General features: G+C 59.5%; 1 protein-coding gene across 1 annotated transcript in view; it reads left to right on the top strand.

Moving 5' to 3' along the window:
- Window positions 1-24864, top strand: part of EFNB1 (ephrin B1) — a 45913-nt gene that overhangs the window by 15783 nt on the left and 5266 nt on the right. Inside the window, exon 2 of the mRNA XM_086619685.1 lies at window positions 13756-14033. Coding sequence (XP_086475811.1) covers window positions 13756-14033 — 278 coding nt within the window. The remainder of the gene's footprint in view (window positions 1-13755; window positions 14034-24864) is intronic.

Below are 24864 nucleotides of genomic sequence, written 5' to 3'. Positions count from 1 at the left end.
CGGTATCAATCTCACCAGTGCCTGGTGTTTCCCTGCTCGTGGGTGCAGGATACGTCCCGTGCTCTGGCATCCGGAGGCAAAACTGTGCCCCAGCCCTGAGCATCCTCCTGGCCCTTCCCCGTTGTCTCCGATGGCCTTTTGCTCTCCACTAACCTGCGACCATAGGCAACACCCGACAGTGCCGCGTCCCGAGTGAGGCTGAAATAAGTCTGCTCGGGTTGATAAATATCTCTGTTTCCATTTTGTTTAACAAATATCTCCTTTAATGGCAAAGCTTTTTGCTAAGCTTTCTCGTATTATCATCACGCTTAATCATGCAGGGTGACTTCTAAAAGTGCTTTTTTTTTTAAATGCCAGTTTTTATCCAGGTTTTAAAATTGAAATTCATTTTTTATCCAGAGGCAGGATATAAATGACTCTACTAAAATTAGATTAATCCTAATAAGAATGTCAGTTATCATTCCTGAATACATTAATTTTTTTTTTTAATTTTACATGCCTCTTTAGCTATAATTGCTAGTGTAATTTCTTACATAGACATGGTGTGTCCTCACGGTTGACAGAAATACTTAATGCAATGTCGACACCGCGGTGAGTTCCAAATTAGTGCATCGCAGTCGCCGCGAACGTTTTGAACTTTCTCCTTAATAAGTTTAAACAAAAAAAAAAAAAAAAAAGCACCTTAAATGCAAAGCAAGGCTTTGAGGAGGAGTGAAGCAGGATGGTTGGAGGCTGGAGCCCTTCAGAAGACCCTTTTGGGTGCTCTGCCTTCCTCCACCTCCTCCTCCTCCCCAGGCCTGGTTTATTTTTAGGTTTAAAACCTGAGCTTTCCTTAGCGCCTTGTTGGAGCCCGCGCTGGGTGCAGGGACCGCGTGTCCCTGCGGGGTCTGGGGACATCCCTGGGGAAGGGTCTTGAGATCTCCGGGTCTGGCAGCATCCCTGACACCTGGGACAGCAGTGGGCTTTGTAGTTCCTCTCCTTCTCCTCTCCCCAGCAGGAGGTTGTGTGTTTTATTGAAGTTCAGCCGTACGCGTATCTGGCCTAAAAATAAAAGCGAGTAGGAGCCAGAGCTCTTTTGGCAGGAGGAGAGGTTTAAACCTGACACCCTGGGGTTGTGCTGGCCCTGCTCCCAGCTGTGCTGGCCAGCCCTGGACTGGGTGAACTGGGAGCGTGGAGGGGCGGGCAGGGGGGAGCACAGGGGGTCCCAGCCCCTTCCAGTGGTGAAGCCTTTGGGAGGGTCTGTCTCTTTGCTGCAGGCTGTAGATACGTAGAAAATCAGGGCTTTTGCACTTGAACGGGACCTTTTGGAAAAGAGGGAATGTGGGCAGCACTAGGAAGAGATTTTGGGGAGAAAGGGGCAGTTTTCTTCCCTGCTGAGTGATATCCAGGAGCATGGCTTGAGGTAGAGGCTGGATTCACGCTTCCTTGCGGAGCTGGCTCGCCGGGCTTTGGTGACTGCCCGCAGTTCATGTGCAGGAGGAAAAGACAGGGAAAAAAAAAAAATTTTTTTTAAAAATCTTTTTGAGTTCCTATGACTCATCTTTAGCTTTTTCTCCTAGACCTAAAGCAGAGCCCTCCACCCGCGGGCGAAGGTCCTGTCCAGCCCAGCGCAGGGTGCCGGTGGCCGGGCTGACTTGGGGGACGGGGGCAGCTGCCGGGGGGCTGCCCACGTGCGGGTGGCAGCGGCGGGGTCGTTAGGAAGGTCTTAACGAGTCGCGAGGTGGGCTGCGGCAGAGCACGTCCCCGGCCACGGCACGAGGGCTGAGGGGCGGCGATGCGCAGCTGCCTGGGAAGATGGCTCTTCCAGGCTGAGCCAGGAATGACGGAACTGGTTTGGCCGCATCTGGGAGCCGGGACATCAAAGGAGCCGGCAGTGAGTCACGGCGGCGCGGCCAGGGGTGACGCTGCTCCCCGGGGACGAGCGGGCTGGCGAAACCCGGGGGACCTGTTGGTGCAGGGCAGGGCATCCCGCAGCCGGGCTGGGGGTAACCGTCTGCTGGATTTTCTCTTCTCCCTGCCCAGCTCCGAACGTTGGGATTAATCTTCCAAACCACAGCATCGCTTCCCCGGGGCGAGCCTGAGCCCCAGCCCTCCCGGGGACCGGCTTCGAGCGGGGTTGGTGCACGGGGGTCATCACCCAGCCCTCGGTGGGGTCCGCTGGGATGGAGACCGTGGGGGGCTCCTGAGTGCTGTGGGAAGGGGCTTCCCAGGGACCCGGCTGAAGCCGGGAGGCCCCCGCTGCTGCTGCTGCTCCCTAGGGCACATGTGGGCTTTAGTTTTATGGAAGTCCTTGGAAAAATGGTGAGGCTGGTCGCTCTTCTCCCTGTTTCAGAGGCGGCCATATGGCTGTGTGTGGCTGGTGTGGTGTGAAGCGGGAGCCGAGGGGCTCGGGGTCCCCCCCTGCACCCCCGGGGATGCGGCAGCAGCAACTTGCAGCACTGTGTTGGCCGGGTTGGGGTGCAGGAGCACTCCCAGCTGCGGTCCCATGGGAGGAGGTGGCTGGTTTTGGGGTTCCCAGGTGCAAACTGGTTTTGTAGGGGCACAGGGTTAACCAGGGTGTTGGTCTGGGGGTGCAGGGAGGAAGGGGCTTCCTCTCTCCCAAGGACTAACCACAGGCTGTAACTTCATCTCTTGGCTGTTTGCTTTTGGTTCTTCATTTTTCCAACCGAGTTGGAAAAGTGAGATGTGGGAAGGAGGGGGATCTGCGGAAACCACAGGGTTGGGGTTGAGTCTGATGGGCTGAGCCCCCCTCAACCTTAGCCTGCACCCCTGGTCCCATGCAAGGGAGGGCTGCAGTTTGCCTCCAGTCCGTCCCAGTTTGCCTCCGGTCCGTCCCAGTTTGCCTCCGGTCCGTCCTGGCTGGGGATTGATCTGCATGACAATTCGTGCAGCTTGGCGGGGAGGTCTTGCTCTTGGATTCCTTGGGCATATTCCTGCCGCTTTCCCTTCCAAGCGGGCGCCCGGCCGCCGCCGTGGCCCCTGCCAAAGTAATTCTTTGCTTTGGAACCGGGAGACGAAATCTCCTCCGTCTTTATTTCGGAGGGGTCAGGGAAGGAGTGGGAACCCCGCTGGTCCAACCGTGTTCCCTTTTAACCTGCCTCTCCCTCTCTCCCCCTCCCCGTGCTCCGGATGAGCGGGGCTGCAGCCAGGGCACGGACATCCCAACCGCAGCAGAGCCAAAAAATACCCGGGGCCAAGCGGGGAACCTCATCCGCTGCCGTGGGATCGTGCGATATCCGCAGCATCCCGCTGCCGTCCGTGCCGGGCTCCGCGCCTCGCTGCTTTCCTCCTTCCTTGGAATTCTTTGGGGAGTATTTTTTGGGGGTGCATGGTGGCGGCAGCTGCAGGAACCAATCCAGCTGCCAGCCTCTGGGCGGGCGGCGGGGCGGGGGGCCGCGGCGGCGCGGGCAGGCGGAAGGTGAGCCCGCGCCTCATTGTCTCACTTCTCCCCGCTCCTGCGCCAATTAAAGAGCCGCGTTGCCATTCATGGCCCGTATGGTTTTGTTCAGTTGTCTGTCAGCTCTTGTCAAGCCCTGGCCCCTTCCCCTCCCCCCGTTTTCCAAAACAAAACCCCTGACAAACCCCCCTTTGAATCCCCTCTTACCTCACTCCCAGCGAGGGGCCCCATTCCCGGGAGATGCCGGCGGCGGCGGCGGGGAGACCGCTCCCCACGCCGCCTTTGTGGGCTGCCGGCGGCCCCCCCGGCCCCCCCGCTTCTTGACAGCATTAATTAGATAACGCGCCTCGTCTTTATTTCTCCGGAGGGAGGTGCGGGACGATATTACTCGAGGGAAAAAGTGTGGCTTTTTTTTTTATTTTTCCCCTTTATTTCTTGGCCGACCCCTTGGTTCCGTCGCTGGCGGAGTTGCTCGTCGTGCTGAAAAACAATGAGTTTGCAGGGGTGCGTGGAGTATTGGGGGGGGTCCAAGCCCGGGGGGACCCCCAGTGCTCCTTGTTCTGCCCAAGCAGTGTCTGCACCCCCAGCCCGGGTTCCCCAGAGCCGCGGGCCACCGGCTGTGGCCAGCGCTGCAGGTGGCAGCAGCAGCCTGCACCAGCACTCCGGCCCCAATTAAATCTCCTCCAAACTCTCTCAATTACCAGCTGCTCTTAATTTTTTTTTACCCCCCACCACCCCCTGGCAGGGTTTGGATTAATACCGTTGGTTGGCGTGGTTTGGGTGCAGGGTCTGAATGCGCGGGGTGCTGTGCCAAGGTGGGAAGGTGGAGCGGCACATGGCCGCTCACATTGGTGCCTGGTTCCCGCGAGGGCTGAGAGCCTTCCTCCTCCTCTTCCTCCTCCACAGAGCACTGGAGAGGTTGGCAGCCGTCCCCTTGAGTGGTGGGTGAGCACTGGGAGGCCTCCTGGCCAAGCCCACGAGGGAACAAAGGAAAACGAAGGGGACAAAGGAAAACATTCGCCTTTTGTGGGTGCTGCCACCTGCCTTGGGCAGCGCCCAGCCCCGGTGCCGTGGTGGGCTGGGGGTTCTCCCTCATCCCCCACTGCCCATGTGTGTCTTCTCCAGCCGTGGTGGAGGCAGCAAGCACCCAGGCAGGGTGCTGGGGAGGTAATTAATGCTCAGAGATCCCCATCCCGAGCGCGGGACACCCAGCAACTCAAGGGCTGGCACAGGGACTCCCCTCTGGCAAGCCCTGGCACAGTGGGGCACTGTGCTCTGGGTTTCTGCGGGTCGAAGCCTGAAGCCACCCAGCCTCTGCTGGGTGTCTGTGGGTGGCCAACGGGCCGCAGTTGGGAACACGGACCTGCCGGTTGGTCCCTGCCATGGGAGGGGACAGCAGAGCTTTCTCCCCGGGCTCCCTGCCCGGCTGGGCGCTTTGGAGTCCACCCATGGTCAGCCAGCGCTGTGGGTCTCCATCGCCCGTCCTCTTTGGGGGCTGGTGGGGGGTCTGGGGCTCGGATGCTCTCCGACGGCACATACCTTCACCGCACTCTAATTACCCGGATGGCTCCGGGAGAAAGCCCTTCCTGCAGCCCTGCTGCAGCGCAGGAGGGCTCTGAGTCACTGGGGCCAGCCCTGGCTGCCGGCGGGTCACCGGCTGCGGTGGCAGCCACCAGCCGTGGGCACCGAGGTGTGGCTGGCGCCCCGTGGGACCCGCCGCCTGCTGTCCTGAAGCCTGGCTGCCAACCGGTTTTCTGCAGCGTCCTTGATGGCTAGAGCCCTCTTCTGCTCCGTTTCTTCTCGGCTGGCAATACCCTCGGTGTCACCGCTGCTGGAACCACCTGGTCCAACGTCACCTGGGAGCGGAGCAGACGCCGGAGCTCAGCAGCAGGAAAGCTGGTGCAGAGGGCAGAGCAGACCTGTGGGGATCATCCTTTTTGCCTGGTGACCTCTGCTACTTGTCCTTCATCTGGACTTCCCCTTCCCTGGCATCTGGTGCAGGGACAGCAGGAGCAAAATCTGTTTGGAGGGACTGCATTGCTGCTTGGCGGGCGGCTTTTCTGGCTGAAGAGCACCTTGGCTACTGGAAACGTGCTGGGTGGTGGTAGCGGGTGAAGTTTGGAGTCTGCCCTTGCCTGGTGTTGCTCTGGATTCCTTCTCCTCTACAAGAGGTCTGCTCTGGAGACCAGACCCTTCTCCAAGCTGCAAGTTTGCGGTGGGAGCCTTGGTCCTCTCCCAGCTTCCCGTTGCAGAAGGATGCTGCCGTGGGGTGTGTTTTCCTGGTAAAATACCTTCTCTCCGCTCTTTCTCCGTTGGCTAATCAGGTGCAACTGGACCATCCCCTTTTACGTTTTGGGAGGATTTGGTCTTCAGAGTTACAGCAGTGACTGTGCAACTCCTGAACAAAGCCCCCAGGGCCTTGATGAGATCTCTTCTGCTTCCCATCCGGGGCAGGCAGCAGGACGCCTTCGGTGATGGAAGCTGATTGTGCAGAGTTACGGCACAAGGCACCGAATACCAGGCTTACGGTTACTAACCCTGTGTTGGAGTGACCTCCTGGCACCGACAAAGCCGCCAGCTTTGCTGCGGAGGGATGTGGGGAGCGGGTTCGGGGCTGGGGCTCGAGCACAGACCCGCCTGCACCGTCTGGAGCATCGCACCTCTTTTTGGGCAGAGAGGGCTGTTTTGGTTTAATATCCCCCTGCAGCTGGTTTTTTCCTTGCCCTCTGCTTAACTTGAACCCCGGCTTGACCCCGGCGTGGAGTCGGTGCCAATGCGGAGCTGACTGGGGTGCCCGCACCAGAGGGGTACCGGCTTGAGCATCTCTTAACTTCATCTCGAAAAACAGCATCCCTGGCAACTGCGGGTGTGGGAGCGTCAGTTTTGGGTGGGGTGGGTGTTTTTACCAGCCTGTGCCAAGCGTTATTGCTGGTAGTAAAGCACCAGGAGGGTTTGGGGGAGCAGCAGAGTTAGAAAATGGCATCCCCGTGCGGGGGGGTCGGGGTGTGCGTTGCCATGGTGACCCGTTTATGCCTCACTGATGCGTCGTGTAAATCCGTTTGGAAACGAGAAGAGCCTTTTGTCTTTGGGAGGGTTGAATGGGCCTCATTAAACCCGAGATGTGGAAAAAGGGCCTTAGAGTGTGTCTGGGAGGGGGGACGGGACGGGGCGGCCCCGTGGGGCGGCCGTGGGGGCTCGGCAGAGGCGGTTCCCCCTGCCCGGGGTGGGGGGGGATGCTGGGGGGGCTGAAAGGTGCCCTTATGAATAGCTGAAAAATCTCTCTTTGAGCAGCGGAGGCCAAAGGAGTGAAGAAGACAGGAGGCTGTTTGCAGAAAGAGTTACCTTAAATTGCTGGGTTCCGTGCTGGCCGCCTCGGCCCCGAAAGGCGGCAGCAGAAATAGAAGAGGTCTGCGGAAGGGCAAGGAAAATAATTATATGTAGATTAGCTGGGGGGGGGGGAAAGATGGGAGGCTCTTTTTAAAGGAGACTGATAATAGGAGAGCACATAAAAGAAGTGGGATCGAACAGCGTGGGGATTCGTGTGCTCCTGTTCACCCTCTCTTGCGGTGGCGAGTCACTCGAGCGAACGAGCGAGAAGGCGACAGATGCGGATGGGAGGCAGAGGAGAGCGGGGAACCTTCTCATTCGAGTTGTAATTAACTTCCTTCCACGGGGTGTCTTTGTTGCCAAGAATTTAACGGGAGTCGAAAAGGAGAAAGGGTTCTGTGCCTCTGGGCGCCGACACCGCTCCGGGAAGGGGCTGTGGATACTGCTGGGGTACTGGGATGGTGTACTGCGATGAACTGGGCTGTTGGGTTAAGTATGTAATTCCTGTGTTTTAATTGTCCTTGGCTCTCCAGAGGTGAGGTGAGTTAGGTGGTGGGCTGCGGTGTCCCACTGGGCTGGTCAGGGACCCCCACTCATGTGCTGGTGTCTGCAGGCAGCCCAGCCCTGCCCGGGGTGTCGCTGGGAAAACCGGGAAAAATGGGGATATCTGATGCTTTGGGTTTCAGCTTGCAGGGCACCGTGCCACTGTCCATCCATGTGTGGTTTGCTCTGGCGATGCTCTTTGATTTCAGCCGTGGCAGCGGTGCTGTGAAGGTACCACTGTGGTGGTCCTGGCGTTTGCCACCAGCCCCGTGACGTCTCTCGCTTGGTGAAAATATGGGTTTTTGGCCAATGCAGAGGGCCTTTGGAGCAATGGCTGGAGCGTGAGCTCTGGAGGGACCTTCCGATGGCTGGAGCATGACCTGGCTCCGTGGCATCTGGAGGGCTCCTCTGGGTACAGCACTGATTTCTTCCAGCCAGTGGCCGAGCATCCTGAGCAGAGAGAGTCCCCTGAGCCTGGGCAGCTGCTGCGAAACGGTGGTGCCGTGTCCCAGAAAAGCGAGTAAGAACGAGGCAGAGAGAGGCAGGCGTTAAATTTGGTGGGCAGCTGGGCACCGGCGAAGCTCTTGCAGATCTCAGAGTGTTTTCCAAGAGAACACACCCCATTTGTACATAGAGTTTTGTTTTTTTTTTCTGGATCTCTTTAGCTTGCAGAGCTGTTTCCTGACCCTTTTCCGAGGTGCTTCGCAGCTGGCTTGAGCTGCGGTGGCTCGTGGGAGCTGTGGTCCTGCTGAGAGGACCCGTGTGCCATGTTGGTATGGAGAGTTGTGCCAACGTGGTCTTCAGCTGCCCAGGCACCAGGAAGACACACAGCTCCTGTGTACGAGGAAATGCTGTATCCACCTCAGTTATCGCTGCCAGAAGTAGATGTTCTCCTTGTAGGATACAGTTATTTTTGGATTTCTTTGAAGAAAACAGCGTTTAGCATATGTCGTCTTGTATGTATGTCAGCATTAATGCTTTCGAACATCTTCTCCAAGGAGGAGATGGTTGTTAAATGCTGTTCTGTTTTCTGCAAAGCCTGAAATAAGGTGAGGGGCATCGTGTTTCTTGGACGTGGGGAAAGGTCAGGCTGCCCTGAAGGTTTTGTAGTTCACGTGGTGCAAGGAGTGCCTGGGCTCAGGAGGAGAGAGCTTATTGCAAAGTGTGTCAACCCGTTCTTTTAAAAAAATTGTATTTTCAAGCAATTTATTGGTCATGCTCTCCCTAAGGAAGAGCTGGAGGACTGCTAGCGTGTTTATACTGGATACCTTCTCTGCAGGACACTGGTGTTTGCAGCAACTGCTGCGTGGATGTTGGCTCGTCCGCACTGAGCCGTGACCCAGCCTGCCAGCCCGTGCGTGCCCACGCGAGGAAGAGGAGCCGGCGCGGTATGCCTGTGCGGAGGCGGGAGGCAGCACACCCAGTGCGAGTCCTGAGCTTGCTCCGACCAAACTTGCGTGGTTTTCCTTCTTATCCCGTGTTCTGGGTGTGTTGAGCGCTGGGATGGAGGAGGTCGTTCCTGTGCGATTCCCGTTGGAGTCTGCCGGTTGCAGGAACCGTGGTGCTGCTGGAGCTGCTCGGCGTGGCTGGTGGCCCACGGGCCAGCCCAGGAAGCCACGGGCTTGTGATCTGGCAGGTGGTTTGCCGGGATCCCCGCCACCCTCCCATGCAGCTGCTGCTCCTCCAAGCCGAGGCGTGAGCTTCTCGGCTGCCGGTGGAAGGGCAGCGTCTCCCTGCCTGTGGTTGCACCAGGGTTCCCGATCGTCCTCGGAGCGCGGAGCCATCGGGTGGGTCTGTGCCCGGCTGTGTCGGGGTTGTGCCGAAGGGCTGGGGGCAGCCGGCACCACGGGGCTGGTCTGTGTTCACGGGGAGGATACGCGGTGCCGCGGTGTGGCGTGACCTCCTGCCCAGGCACAGCCCGGGGACGCGAGGGCTGCGATCCCTCCCGGAACCGCAGGCAGCCCCGCCACATGTTTTGAGGGATTATCATCCCTTATCGCCCCATTCCTCTTCCTCTCCCAGCAAACCGCCTCTGTGATGCCAGGGCGGCTGCCTCTGACACCGGGCACCGGCCGAGCCCGTGGCCCTTCCATCAGGTCCCACTTTGTAGCCCCCGGATCACTCCTTCAAGTCCCACTGGAGCGTTTTGGACCCTGAGTGGGGGACCAGCCCTCTGTGCTGGTGCGAGGGGGGTACCCGCTCCGCAGGGGGCTGGAGATCCCCGCCAGCGGCCCCCCAGCTTGGGCCAGGGGAGAGGCTGCTCTTTAATCCCATCTCTCCACTCCAGCATCCCGGCATCCCGCTGCCAACAGAGCTCCCCTTGTTTACCCAACTCGGAGGAATCGTTTTACAAGGCTCACAAATACCCTTTTCACCTTTCCCATCAGAAAACACCTCCCGAAACAATGGGGAAATTGGACGCCGCCACCTGATCGCTCCCAAGGAACCTGCAGGGCCGGGAGCAGGGGGCCGGTGGGGGTGGCAGTGGGGATGCTGGGCTGGGATGCTCCGGTGCGGCTCTGCGGGTGGGCAGCCGCAGGTACCACCCAAAAAATCCCCTCGAGGGGCTTGAAGTGATGAAGCTGCCGATAACGGGAGCTGGGACCAGTGCTCCCCTCCCAGCACGCTCTGCTCAGCTGGCTGCCGTTTGCAGGATTGGCAAAAAAACCTTTTTTTTTAAACTTTAATGGCTGTAGTTGATCTTTCCCACCACCTTGGACACCAGGAGAAAGGATGCCGAGATGTTATCAGTGAGCTGCTGGCTGGTGATAGAACCAAAGAATTAAAGCCGGAGCCACCGACCTCCTCCGAGTGGTGCAGGAGAGCAGTTGGGGTGGGGGATGCGTGCGTGGGGGACCCCATCTGGTGCTGCAGGGGCTTGGGGTGCTGGTTTGGGGTGCTGAGTACCTGCTCATGGGCATCCACAGCACAACTCCAGTGCATGGGGTGCAGGATTAACCCCGAAAGTGCTGGGCACTTGCTGGTGCGTCGCTGGTGGTGGATCCCTCTCCCGTCCGTTGCAAGGGCTGTGCTGAGCCGGGGCGGATCGTATCCCAGGAGCGGGGTCGGAAACTGGGCTTTTGGGAGGTTATGGCTTGGAGCAGCAGCTGTCCTCCCTCTCCATGCCCTGCTGCTCTGCCAGACCCAAATTCAAGCTAATGGAGCGCGGGTCCGGCGCTGCGTCCCGGAGCGTGTTGCGGAGTCAGTCTTTGTTTCAGCGTTAAGGTCGAATTGAATTTTGATTTTTTTTTTTTTTTCTCCCCTTTTTTCCCTCCCCACCTTAAAACAGGGAAATCAGACTGTGAGGGATGGGAATATATGGCAGATCCCCCCCAAACTGCAGCACGTACTCGGTGGGCGTGATGTGAATTTCCCTGTTCATTTAAAAGGAGATCTGTTTGTTCTTCCCAGTTCAGGTGGATTTGAAGATGTGTCCTTGGGAGGACAAGTCAGGAGTGTGACTCTTTTTGGCCTTCTGTCCTTCTGAAGTAAAGTTTCTCATACCCAGAACTTGCTGTGATGGGCAGCTTGTGACAAGTTTTTGGAAGCTTTTTTCTCTGCTGTTCCTGTGATGAATGTTGCTTTTCACCTTCTGTATTTTAGAGGAGAATTTCCTGCAGAACTGGCCTCTCGCATGATGGGAACCGTTCGGTCTTCCCTAGGATGGCCGTCACAAGCCATTGCGTGCGACAAAGCAAAATTTTTAGGGGAAAAAAGAGTCTTGATGTGTGATGAAGAGCTCCAAGAGCAGTGAGCGGGGTTTTGAAGGAGTATGCTTTGGGGTTTATCTTCACCGCTCGTGCCGTCGGGCCTCTCGGCTGGGAAACAGCCCAGCCTTTGGAGAGGAGAGGGAGGACACGAAGGGGGAAATGGATGAGAAAAAATCAGGGAAATTGGAGGACAAAGGGTAAAATGTGTGTGTGTGGGCAGAGATGTCGGGGGGAGCACCCCCAGGAGCCCCACGCGGTGCTGCTGCTGCCTGCCGCGGCTGGTGGCCCCGTCTTCCTTGATGTTCCTGTAGGAGATCTGGAAAATGTTCCTGGGCTCATTCCCAGGCAGAAGCTGTGTGCTTCTGAAGCTGGGACTTGAGTGTTCGTAGAAGAAATAGCCGTCATTTTATCCTTGAAAGAATAAAACAAACACCGGCCGCCTTTCGGAATTTTCTAGGAGGAAGGCGTGCCAGAAGGATGTGGTGCTGGGATGTTCTCGACAAACTTGATGGCTTTATGGTTTCTCCTCCACTTAAAACTCAGCTTGACCTGATGGCAGATGGCCATGCCTTTGGCACAGGCTGGTGTCGCGTGGACCGGTCGGGTTGCAGGTGTCGGCCGAGGCTTTGGCCAAGGTGTGATGGGTCCTCCTGGTATGGAGATGGGGGATGGATAGGAGCCTTCTCCTCCGGCTCCGGCGTTGCGAGACATCTGCTCGACTTGTTTGCGGCTTCCTGTTTGGCATCTCCTGGGCAAGAGGGAGCTGGCAGGGGCTGGAGGAGGGAATTTGAGTCACTTGGGAGTCCTGTGCCAGGAGGGCTCTGACTCAGCCCGGCTGCCGAGAAACGAGTGTGGGATCCAGCTGCTTCCCGGGGCGGGAAGCCGTGAGCGAGCGTGCAAGCGGCCGCCCGCGCCGCGTGTCTGGGGTGGGGAAGGGTGAGCAAGGGGAGGGAGGGGCAGGGGCTCCTTTGCATCTCCTGCTGCTGCCGCGCGGCTCCTGGGATTGCGACAGGGCTCCAGCCGGGGCTGGGAGAAGCCTTTATCGCTCCCGAGGCTTTGGCAGCGGCGCTGGCCGGGGGCCAGCTGACCTACTTGGTAGCGTTGGGCGAAGCGCGGCTCACCTGCCGGCAGCGCCGGGGATGGAGCCGGGCTCCGCGGTGCAGCGTCCCACCTGCACGGGCCCTGCAGGGGTTTCAGTTTCCGGCTCTTCCTCCAGGAGTCGTGGCTTTTACGGAATTTCGCTGCTTGCCGCTGGCTCGCGTGGGAAAGGCGGTGCTGGGGTTGGGGTGATCCCGACTGTGCCACCGTGTGTGATGCCGCGTGGCCACAGTGGTGCTTCGGGTACCACTGGAGCCGCAGCTGGAGGATGGGGCAGATAACCCGCCCGAGTTCAGCTCCCGTGTTCGGAGCAGCGTGGGTAAAGGGGACTGTACCCACTGCCCCTGTGCCTTGCTTCCTCTCCTGGGGCAAAGACGGGCACCAGGCTGCCCCCTCCAACCTGGCAAGCTGACGGAGAGGTGCAGCTCATGTCTGTCTGTCTGTCCCTCCCACTGCTACAGCTGGCACCGAGCTGCGGAGCCCTTGCCAAGGGCATCGGGGTGTGCCTGTGCCTGCCTGCTCCCAGCCCGGTCGGTCACCGTGCGGATGTGCCGGGGCTCCCGCAGCCAGAGGCCTGGAGTTTGGGCTGCTCCGGTGCTGGTTCCGGCTCCGCGGCTTCTTGCTAGGACTTGCCCCAGAGCCACGGAGCAGGTTGGGCTCGTGTGTTTGATCTTCCTTCCGTGGCGCCGGCAGCCGGTGGGGGGGAGAGGGCGTCCTCGTGGCCTCGTCCCCCCATCCCGCTGCCGGGTGGGATGGGGCAGGGACCGGCCGTGTCCGGGAGCGGAAGGGAAAGCCGCGGACGTGCAGCTTGCCGAAGCGCGCGCTTCGGTTCTCGCCGTGCCCAAATTACGCGAGGGAGTTGCAGCAGAGATAACTTTGCAGGAACATCCATTCCCACCTTATCTTCCATCAGGAACACGTTACGCTGCCTACATCAAAGCAGACGCTCTGCTGCTTCCCTCCTCGCGGCCCCGATCCTCTACTTCACGCCGAAAAAAAAGTAATCAGAGTGTTGCTCCACAATAATGAAATCGGAATGCTAATTATCAGCATATTGCCTTCCTTCCCTTCGCAATGCCCTGCCTTCCAGCCCCAAATAGCTTTCCTCCTTCCTCGCTCCTCTCCATCCGGTCCTCCCACGCTCCTGGGCACGCCGTTGAGCCCGGCTGGGTGGAAGTTGTCCTGCAGGATGCTTCCCTCCCTTCCATTTAAGGACAGGAATTCCTCGGGGAGCCGGGGCGTGGAAGGGATCCCTCTCCCCATCCCTAATTACCGCCTGTCCCTGCAGGAAGCTCCTTGCTCAGCCGTCGGGCAGAGCCATGGCGTCTCCAGGCCGCCCGCTCCGCAGCCCTTCGTGGGAAGGGTCCGTTCCCGTTCGGGTGCCAGGCTCGGCGCTGGGAAGGGTGCTGGCCCTCGTCCTGGCAGGAGGGCTGGGGAGCGGGACCCAACCAGCCCCTCTTTTTGTTGGTGGGAGCCTGCGCCGGCTCCTCACGCGTGATGATGAAGGCTGAGGAGAGCGTCATTTTGGTGTCAAAAAAGCATCTTGTGGTGAGAAAACAGCAGAGTTTAAGCACAAAATAACCGGTGTGAAAGTGGGGCTCTGCGGGGGGGTCCAGGCCGACATGGGTCCCACTGCCCGCGCTCCAGCGTGGCTTAACCTCTCCCCCTCCTCTCTTCCAGGTTCATGAGCGGGAAGGGGCTGGTCATCTACCCGGAGATTGGGGATAAACTGGACATTATCTGCCCCAGGGCGGAGCCGTCCAAGCCTTACGAGTACTACAAGCTGTACCTGGTGAAGAAGGACCAGGCAGATGCCTGCAGCACCGTCATGGACCCCAACGTGCTGGTGACGTGCAACCGGCCCGAGCAGGAGATCCGCTTCACCATCAAGTTTCAGGAGTTCAGCCCCAACTACATGGGCCTGGAGTTCAAGCGGCAGCAGGATTACTTCATCACATGTGAGTCGCCCTCCTCTTCCTCGCTGCCCGCCCTGGCTCGCTGGGGGCCGCGGGCGCCTGGAGAGTGTCGCCAGGCGCTTGTGTGCGACTTGGCTGGTGCAAAGAGCTGACACGTATGGAAAATATTTCCCGCTGGATGGGAGAAGAGGGAGGAATGTGCTGCCGGCCGAGCGGGTCACCGGCCCGTATCTGGCTGCTGTGCCTCGTGCCCCCTGCCCTGCCCGCCGCCGGCAGCAGCAGCACGTCCGGAGCTCATTTTCCGCTGCCATCCTTGCTGGAGGTGTTGCAGGGCATTTCTCGTAGGGCTTTGTCCCGGGGAGCTCCTGGAGGGGCAGTCGGGATTGGGAGGAATGGTGATCAAGGAGATGCTCAACCCTGGGAGCTGCTTCCAAGAGCAGCCTGGGCAACGGGAAGTGCCAGCGGTGCCCAGTGCTTGCTGTGGTCTAAATGGCTGTAAAATTCCGCGTACCGGCTTGTTCCTGTTGTTTCTCACTATAGCGTGGCTTTATGGAGGGCAGAGGGAAGGAGGGCTGGATTTTCTCGGAGCCCATGGCCCATGCGTGGAGGGATGTATCTGCCTGTGCCAGCTCCGGCGTGGATGGAGGGAGGACTGCGGGGAGCTCGGCAGCTGGCACGGCAGCACTGGGTGGGCAATGCCCGCCAGCTCGCTCTTCCCCTGCCCACCTTCTCCTCAACCTCACCGTGTGTGCCTGGCTCAGCACATGGCATGTGAACCGCGGCGGAGCGGTCGGCGATGGGCACGGCGCCATGCAGCTCGGCTCTCCCCTCGCCGCCGCGTGCCGGGGGCTCGCCGGCGAGCGGCGCGGTGCAGAGGTCAGGCGTCGGTGTGGGAGGCGAGCGCCGAGCCGTGGGAGCTGGTGCTTTCCGGTTGGGAAAACAATGTGTTTTTAGCCTCAAATCTTTGCCCTCCGAGGGGGTGCGGAGGATGTTGCAGGAGGTGCTCTGCCGTAGCGCGGTGCCACGGTGATGCTGCCCGCCTGGATTTCCCCCGGCGAGCCCGGCTGGGGCTGTAGTTTTGCTGTGGGATAATTTGGGTCAACCTGGTGCTGAGAAACAGCCGGGACGGGCTCCGGCAGCTCAGCCTGAGCCCACCTTTGCGTCCTCCGGCCGCGCGGCCGTAGGAGGGGTGGCGGCGGGGAGGACCTGGCACAACAACCCGCTCAGCCTGCTCGGCGTGCCGGCGGAGACCGCGGGCTGCACGGCGCTGAGTCACCCTTTGGCAGGGCCCGTCTCTCCCGAGAGCCACCGTCACTCCGTCACCCTCCTCGGCTGCTCCTGGGACCATCTGCCTGGTGTGGCTTGGCAGGGGGCGTAGCTGGGGTCATAGCTTTGCAGCCCTCTGGAGCAAGCCCAGACACCCCAGGGATGGGCTGGGGTTGCCAAAAGCCCTGGCACAGCTTCCCTGCGGGGTCCCATGAGTAACTGCGGCCGGTTCCAGCCTGGTGGCAACGGGACCCCCAAAGTTCAGGCCTTCTGCTGTCCCTCAGCTGATTGGCTTAATTTGGATACAAGAAAGAAATTTTTCACTCTGAGGGTGGTGAGGCACTGGAACAGGTTGCCCAGAGAAGCTGTGGCTGCCCCATCCCTGGAAGGGTTCAAGGCCAGGTTGGACGGGGCTTTGGGCAACCTGGTGTAGTGGAGGGTGTCCCTGCCCATGGCAGGGGGGTTGGAACTGGATGATCTTTGAGGTCCCTTGCAACCCAAACCTTTCTGTGATTCTGTGATTAATTCACCAGCAGTGAGCAAAGAGGAGGGGGAAGAGGGGCTGAACGCCCTGAATCCGCCTTTTGTATGTCGGGCAAACATCTTGAAGCACTTGGTCAGCAGCTCCTCTGTGCTCAGGGGTCAAGTTCAAGCAGGGACACAGTTGTCAGGCTAACAAGGGCCAAAAGCGGGATCCTGCCTCGCTGCTGCATCCCATAGGACCTCCGGGCTGCAAATAAGCCTCCAAGACAACTACGTTGTCCCGTAACGAGCTCAGGAGCCTAACGAAGCATGGAGGAGGAGAAACGCAGAAGGGATTTAGCACATTTGGCTGAGACTTTTCAACTCATTGCATTTTTCCCCCCATCAAAAAATCCTACTTCTCCTCTATTTTCCCCATCCCACTCTCCCGTTGCGGCATCTGTATAGGCTGGAATAGGGATGCGGCGAACAGGGTGCTCAAAGCATCACCCCCCCCCCGCCATCCTCTTCCTCGAACCGTTTCTGACTTTAATTTCTCTTGACTCCTCTCTCCGCTTTGATCCGAGCCCCCTCGGCGCCGGGAGCGAGCGGCCGCTGCCGGCTGAACTTTGGCCCCTGGGTGGGCTCGGGATGCTCCTGTCATCTGGCCGTACCCTCTGCCGAGCAGCCCCAGGAGCTCTTTCTGCCAAGAAAGAAAATAGCCAAAAAAACAAAGTCAAAAGTCTCCTGAGCAGACCACCCACGTGTTGTCTTTTTTTTTTTTTTCCTTCCCCCCCCCCCTTCCCATCCCCTCTCCCCAAGCTTTGCCTTGACACACAAAAGGTGTTGGTTTTTTTTTTTCTTTTTCTTCCTTTTCATTTACTGGTGGCCCTAAGCCGGGGGGAAGCGATGCTGCAGCCGAGGGGAGCGGGACGTGTGCCACTTGCCCCCCACCTTCCCCACCCACCTCCCTGCTGGAGCCTGGGGGCTTCCGAGAGCCCCCCCCTCCCCATTCAGGTCTGCTCCCCCCTGCCCTCGCCTTGGATATGCCAAGCCTTGTTTAAGGCCACTTTTATCACGGAGAGACACGGCCCCAGCCCTCGGCTTAGCGGTGAAAAAAGGCTTTTGAAAGCCAACGTAACCTCTCGCCGTCGTCTCCGGAGCCTTGTGCCGAGCCCCTCCGCGCCAGCCCCAGGCTTCCGTTAAAAGCATCTTTTCTCCCGGGGCTGATGCTTCTTCCAAAGGCTTTTCATAAAGAACCAAACGTGACAGCTCCTGCCTGCAGGTCCGTGCTGCAGACACAGGCTTGGTGGAAAACGTGGGGCACCAGCCCTGGGATGGAGCCCCGAGAGGGCAGAGGAGTTAGGAATTTGGGAATTGGGTGCAGTGATGGCTCTCCCAGGCGTGGGAGGTAGGAAGGTGAGGTCCGACAGGAAGGAATTCTTGCTTTTTGCCCCCAAAAGAAGTCTTTTGGGGGTTCCTCGGCCAAGCACGAAGCCGTGGCCAGAGGTCCCCAGGGGCTCCAGGGTAGCTTGTACTGGCAGACCTGCGTGTGGATGTGGGTGCTGCTGCCGTGCCCCGAGCCAGCAGCGGCCTTTGGATCATTCCCACCATCCTCATCGAGGCCAAAGGTGCTTTTGACTCGTTAGCAGGTGTGTGGTTCCTCCTCCCTTTGTCCCTGTTGAGCAGGTAGAGAAGCTGGTTGCTTGTGAGTGGCTGAGACGGGAGGGAAGAATGTGTCCGAGTGCTTAAAAATCATCCACCCGGCTGCTTTTTGGGCTAGTGGGGGCGAAAGACTACAGAGGGGTGAAAACTGAGGACTGTTACGGGAAGGTGCTGTCCTGGAGGTGGGAGGGGTCCTGCTTTGTGCCTGCGGGTCATCTGCCCCAGGTCTGAGAGCCTGACCCTACCAGCGTTTCTCCTGAGCCTTGTTTTTTACCGATTTCTGATGATTTTCCCGTTTTTCTTGGTGGTCCCTGTCCCGCTCAAATAGCCTCCCCCCCCACCCCTAGTGTCTGCACTCCTGGGATGCTCGTGGGCAGCACCAGCCCCCACCATGGCTTATCCAGCCGTGCAGGTTCGACTCTCTCCACCTCCCCTCCTAATTCACTCCAGCTCTTAATTGCGTTTGCTGCTCCTCTTTGAACTTGCTCCAGTTTTACTATCTCTGGTAATGAGGTGCCTGGATGGAGACGCATTAATCCCAGTGTCCTGGCAGCGGGGCGGCGTGAGGAGGGGCTCTGGATGCGGGAGCTCTGGATGGGGCCCAGCGGTGCTGTGCCTGCTGCCGGTGCCACCGTGCGCGGGCAGGGAGCTGCCTCGGGTCACGTCTTCTTCATCCGTGGGCACGGCGGTGGTGGTCCCCGCAGCCCTTCCTGCGTCCGACGGGGCGCGGGAGAGCGAAGCCCCCTGAGCCTTGCCTCGCTCAGCCTTTCCCTGCTCTCCAGGCAGCTGTTTACAGATGTGTTTACGGTGTTTTTCCCGGGGGGATCTCTTGCCCATCAAGCTGCCAAGTCCCTGGCACGGCCGCAGTGTCCCCCCTCCCCTGGGAGCCTGTTTGAGGCTCGCTGGATGAAAAGGCTAACGCAGAAGCGAGGCCCCGGTGGATGTTTGCCCCATAAATCTAATACGTTTGCTGTTTATTGTTGGTCTTTAAGCCCTTCAATCCATTTTTGATGTAATAATGTTCCTAATCCAATCTAACGCTCTTTGGCAGCAGGATTCGGTGAGGCCGGATATATTACCCCGAGTGTTTCTTCAAACCCCTTGTCTTGCATTTCTGTTTTTAGATGCAATTAGACTTAACCTGCCAGGAATTATTTGTTCTGAACCATCGCTGCCTCCGCGACGTGGGCTTCATCCCTGGGCCTCTCCGCATCAGCGTTTTTCTCTAGCTTGTGCTTCAGCATGGAGAAAGGGGGTCACCTATATAGGGCCAACTGCCAGAACCATCCTTCCTTCCTTTTTTTTGGGACACGTCGCCGTACTTGCTTTCCTGGCGGTACTCCTCCAGCTTCCGAAACAGCTGCCGTAGGTTTGGGAAGCCCTTAGCCCACGCCAGCGTGCGTGAGAGTGTCTGCGGAGCTGCTTGAGCTCCTTTTTCCAGCCTTTGGTATTTAATAATTTTCCTCCCTGGTTCCTCCTGCGCCGGCGAGTGCCGCGCTGGTTGCCCGTCTCTGATGGGTGCTGTGCCGGGAGGGTGGTGGCGGGGGGTAGAGGGTGGGTGCAGCCCCCCTGGGGCGGTTTGTCAGCCCGCCAGCTCTTTGCTGACTTTCTTTGCTGATTGCATTTGAATGTGGCCACTTTCATGTGCTCCTCATCTTCCGTCCCACAACTTGTTTGGTGGAGACGAGTTGAAAGGAAAAGTGCCGTTTGATGCCGTGATGAGAGCTGTGAACTTGTGCTGATAAAAACCCAATTAACCGGCTTCCTCATTCCTCACCCAAACGGGCCGGTGCTCCGCGGATGCGCCGCGTCCTCATCCCACCGCCTTGCGACATACCTGCGGCGACGCGGAAAGCTTGGGCGAAGCAAAGGCGTCCCGGTGGCATCGCCGTCTGGTTGTGGGGACTGGCTTCCCTCCTCCAGCCCCGTCCCGCTGGGAGCTGGTGGCAGAGCGTGGATGAGACCCTCTCCCCGCGGGAGGTGCTGCGTGGGAGCCGGTGGGCTTGTGCCGGAGACAAACGGGTCTGTAATGGTGTCCCACTCCCAACTTCAAAGCCCGGGCGCTGGACATGTCAAACCCAAATAATGGCCCTTAGACAACACGCGGTTCCTTGTCTTGGAGGCTTGTCTGAAGACCGTGACCACAGTAAATGCGATTTTGTTGAGCCCTGTCCCTTAAGCCTCTGCCTCTTTTCTCTTCTCCTCCTCCCTCCTGACCTTTTGGGCTCAGCGCTGTGCCCGGACAGCCCCTGGCAGCTGATCTCATGGCTCAGCCTTTCACGGCCCTAATAGGGATGAAAAGCCCCATCAGAAAGGGCCAGTGTCCTGCATCCAGCCAGGAGGTAAATACCCAGCGCTTTGATCTGCTCCTGGATGGGGAGAAGGAGGCCCTGCCTGCAACAGTGGTGCTGGTGCCGCTTAACTCTCTGGCTGCTGGGCAGCCCGGCCCCTGCCCGCACCTGGCAGGCAGCTGCCCGCGGCTCCTGCACGGCCCCACCGCAGGGAGCTGGGCACCAGGTTGGTTTTTCCCCAGCGAGTCGGGCTGCCTGCATCCGAGGATGCTCTTCCCCAGGAGAAACCGTTTCCAAGAGCATCTCTGTAACACCGACGCGACCCGTTAGTAGGAAATAAAACGTGTTTGGCTCCTCAGTGCTCCTGGAAACCGAGGTGACACGCGGAGGTGGCGTGCAACCCGGGCGATGGCAGCAAGGTGACGTCCAGCTGGCACCCGTGCGTCGCCTGCCTGATCCCGCTCTGCACCCCTTGGAACTGCTGGAGCAGCACGACTCTGCCCGCGTCCCTGAAAGGTGCTGTGGTGGGGGCCAACGTGGTGCCTTTGGTTTTGTGGTGGGTGCCGTGGCCATGCCACTGGCAGCAGGACCCCCAGGGATCGCCGGGAGCTGCACGGACCCTGATGGACCCTGGCGGTGCGCGCCTCTGTGGGCTTCCTCCATAACCCTGGAAGCGATGAAAACTTGGGATTCTTTTGGACTAGACTTCCAGGAAGAGACTGGAAAGGCAGAAGCAGCTTTCAGCTTGAGGACGATTTGAAAAACAATCCCAGCATACCGGAGCAACTGGGAGGGGCGTGCAGGAGATAAGTGCACGCAGCTACTTCTTGGCATGTTTTTCTAAATAACCACTTCTTCATCCAGAGCCCCCCTCGATGGGCTTTGCCCCTGGGATCCCCTGCTGCTCCTGTGCCTACGGTGCTTTCCTGCTGCCAGGACACCGGGAAGAGGCTTGCAGGCACCGCTGCAGCTCCGACCCGGTGGGAAAGGCTGCGCGTCGCAGCTTCGGCTGCACGTCGAGATGCTGGACCGTCGCCCAGGGTGTGCGTGGGCGGCCGTGGGTGCTGGGGTGGGTGCTGGCTGTCGGATCAAGAGCACACCGAGGCCTCGGTGCCATGCTTGGACCGTGAGCCATGCAGAGCGCGATCCGATTAATGAACTGTGATCCTGGAATCACAGACGTGCAGCCCTTTTCCATCGCTGGTTTCCGACGACCTGTGTTTCGGCCGCCTCTCCGCCCCGCCGGCTGTGCCAGGGAGGGCTGCCCGGGTTGCGTGTGGCACCTTTAAAAACTCGCTTTTCTGGGAGAATTGGTTTTACTTGCCATTTGAAGTTTCTTTGCCGTAGGAATGATGGTTTTTCTGCTGCTGCTGTGGAATGACTGTGCTCTTTGATCGCGCCTGGCACCGCGGGGCGGGTGTTAACAAGCTAATTGAGAGCCGGCAGCAGCGGGATGGTGGGGGGCAGCTGCTCCCCCCTCTGCAGTGGGGGTCGGCCCTAACTTGGGGGGCAGAGAGGCCCTTTCCTCCATCCTTCAGCGAGGGGGCAAGTCTTTGTCTGGATACTCCAGTTTAGATAGGATTCGGAGGTTTCCTATACAATAACTTGGGGCATTGCTGGAGACCGTGAGGTCCACGTGCTGGCATCCTCCCGGAGCAGAGGGCAGAGAGCTGGTCCCTGCTGGGACCCGAGGGTGACGTGTCGGCTCTGTGGCCGGTGGCCTCTGGCTGGGGCAGCGCGGGCGCTGCCGTTACTGCTCGCCGGGCAGCCGCGGGCGCTGCGGTGCAGAGGTGTCGGTGAGCTCCTGGAGCACCAGCTGCCGCGGGATGACGCCCTGTGAGCCCAGGGTGGTCCTGCTCCGAGCCGGACCCCAGTCCTTCCAAAACCAGTGGGTGCACAGCAGCAGCAGCTGCTCCCCCGTGGAAGCAGGGCTGGCTCCTGCTCCATCCGTGGGGTTATTTGCAAGTCCAGGCCAGGAGCTGCACCGGTGGAAACCTGCCGGCAGCCAGCAGGTTCCTGATGCTTACGCAGAGTTCACCTTTAATTGCAATGGGGTTTCCTGCCGGCTGTCCCGCAGCACCCCGAGCCCCTGTCCCTCCCTGCTGCCCTGCACCTCCCTGGCTCCCCACGCTCTCCCAAACAGAAGATTTGCACATGAATCAGCCACCCCCGTCCCTCATAACTTTGATTTTTCTCCCAGTCGCCTCCAGCCCGGCACCCGGGCAGCGATGGCACCCGGGCAGCGATGGCATAGCCCGAGCTCAGCCCGCCCTGCACCTGCAGTCTCGATGGGCAGCACCGGCTCCGCATCCCTCTGTGCAGCATCTCACACGCGAGGAGGAGCTGGCGTTGGCATCAGCCTCGCTGGGTGTGGGAGGGTGGCACCGTCCCCCTGCCAGTCCCTCTCCATCCCTTCCACCACTGATTCCTCAGCCGGAGTCCCGAATGTTTTGCTACCTAACTGGAGAGATTTACACCCTGTTAAAGCGCAATAAGCACTTTCCTCCTGCCCTGCTCCCAGCGGGGCCCGCAAATGACTCTGGCAGAGCATCAGGTGGAGAATTGCATGGCACTTTTTTCCTGACCTATAACCAGCTGCTCGGAGCTACCGCAGAGACTGTGCAAATAACCTTTCCCTTCCACCGACGTGCTCTTATTTTTTTTTTTTTTTTGGAAGGGGGCGGATAGACTTGAAGACAAAGGCTTTATTTAGTGTCCTGGTCCTGCTGAGCTGTGCTGGGAGTGAAGCGGCACGTGCTCCCTGGCACGGGACGGGCACAGGGACACGGGGAGCTTGCAAGGCTTTTCTGCGTGGGCATCTCGGCAGCATTGGTGCGAAAGGGCTTGCAAGCGAGTGAGCGGGCAGCGGTCTCACAGGCAAGAAGTGCTCCCTGGCCTTGATGAGGTTCCTTGCAATGTAGCTGTGACTCTTAATTATGATGCTAATTAGGATTGGTTATAATTTTTCCATCAGAAGGCTGTTTTAATGGGAAATTAGGTTCCCACTTAAGTGTTAACTTGTGTTAAAGTGTCTTTTTCCGTGCTCTGTGTCCCTTTGATGGTGGTTCCCTGACCCCAGGAGCTGTTGTGGGCACAGTGAACCTGGAACCAGTCGCTGGGATGTGAGGAGAGTTCACTGTTCCATGCTTTGAAACCTCAGCTCCTGCAGTCCCGGGACAGGCTGTTTTCTAAAAAACACCTTTTTTTGTTTTTTGAGCTGTTTGTGGGACCCTGAGACAGTAAACCTCAAGGGGCAAAGAGGAGGGTGCAGGTAACAAACAGGGTGGATGTTTCTTGTGAAACTCAGGTTTGGGTTGTAGGGTGCTTTGGAAGCTGGTGGGGCAGAGCGGGAAGGTTGTGGTGGTTGCCTCCAGCTCCAAGGATCTCCGTGTTTCCCACCCCGTGGCAACAGCCGTCGCTGGGCACGGAGCAGCCTGAGCAGAGCTTTTTCTTGACAGAAGGGGTTTTTTTTGGGTATCAGGGAGGAGGGGATGGTGACAGCTGCCCGGCGGGCAGGCTGGGGGTGCCAGCGCGTGGTGGTAGTCTCGTGGTGCCCACCAGGGACGGTGGGGAGAAGGGACGTGGGGCTGCGTGGGCTGTCTGCAGGCTGACCCACTGCCAGCCTCGCGTGCCCAGTGTAGGTGCAGGGGCGGAGAAATCCCAATTGGCATCGATCCTGGCTGGCTCTGTGGACCCAGCAGTGCCCTCCGGCACTGGGACGGGGAGCTGGGGAGGGGGCAGCCCGGGGCACCCTCGGGGTCAGCGGTGCAGGGGGAGCCAGCTGTTGGGCTCTGCTCTTTCCGTAGGAGACCAGGAGGCTGGAGCAGCTCCGGAGCTGCCGGGAGGGTGTGTGAAACCTTAACCTGGCACCTCCTGGGCTGGGACGGGGCTGGCCCGGCTCACACGCGCGTTCCTGGGGCTGGAGGGGCCCCTTCCCAGTGCAGCTGGCTCGGGGCTGGAAGGCTGCTGCGGCCTCGCTGGCAGCGGGACAGCGCGGGGCTCCGCTCCCCCCGCGCAGCCCCTGGCAGCCGACCCAGCAAATGTGCCGGAGCTGATGGAAAGGGCTTTGGGGTGATGCGTGCGGGGAGGGGGCGGCGGGCTCGCCCCCCTTCAGCGGGGCCCGGGAAGGAAATAATCATTGTATTAATAACGGCGATCCCGTGAGCGTGAGCTGCGAGGGTGCCCCTGCCACCTCCCAGCTCAGCTGGAGAGGAGGAGGAGAAGAAGGGGCTGCAGCCTTCAGCCCAGCCGTGGCTCTCGGGGCAGCTGCGGGGTGTTAGTGCACAGCGGAGCGGGTGGGCCACCCGGAGGGTCCTGACCTGCACAGAGAGGGGCTTTCAGCCCAGTGTGGGTGTCAGGGCTGAGCTGTGGGTGATGCGAGGCTGTTCTACACCAGCTGCCCCTCAGCAGGGTCGGTCGGCGCCTTCCCACCGCCCCGGCTGCTCCGGCGGGATCGGGGCCAGGCTGCGGGGACACCCCGAAGCGCCGGCCAGCAGTGGGTGCTGGGGGGTCGCTGCCGCCTCCGCCTGAGGCTGAGCAATGGAAAGCTGAGTCTTGGATGGGTCTGGGGGCGATGGGGGGGACCACGGGGCGGGCGGCGGGCTGTGTCCGCGCAGCGCCTGGCTGGGTCTGGAGCAGGGCTGTGGTGCACAGATGGAAGAGTAATTAAGAATAATAAAAGGAGAGAGACTTGGATTCGCTACAGTCTCAGCACATTAATTGTGCTTTGGGGCCCAAATCATAACGCAGTCCTGCTAGAGGGAATCCAGAAGAGAAACCAAACGTCTCGCTCTGTCCAAAACTGACCGTTTAAGAGACCCTCGCCTTCATCTGCTGCCAGGTATTACTTCCAGAGTCTCCCGCCTGCCAAAAACCCAAGTTCTCATTTGAAATATTTTTAGGGGAGGAAGAAAACCCACGATGACACTGGGAGTGCTGGTGGGGGGGGAGGCAGGGTGTGATGCGCCGGGGACGGGACGCGGCCCCGCTTGCTGCTGGAGGTGGAAACGGGTTCCTGGGGCTCTCCTCCCTGCAGAGACGTCTGTCCCAGTGTGTGTCACTGGGCTGGGACGTGGTGTTGCACCGCTCTCCTGCCCGAGGACCGGCAGCTAGCTGGGGTCCTGCTTGTGCTTCCATGCAGGCTGAGCATCTCTTCTAAATCGGCGAGCAATTACATGGTTAATGGTATC

The sequence above is a fragment of the Tauraco erythrolophus genome, chromosome 13 (assembly GCF_009769465.1).
Source record: "Tauraco erythrolophus isolate bTauEry1 chromosome 13, bTauEry1.pri, whole genome shotgun sequence".
Classification (NCBI taxonomy): Eukaryota; Metazoa; Chordata; class Aves; order Musophagiformes; family Musophagidae; genus Tauraco; species Tauraco erythrolophus.
Note: the sequence above shows the minus strand (reverse complement) of the source record. Positions and strands in the feature narration are given on the sequence as shown.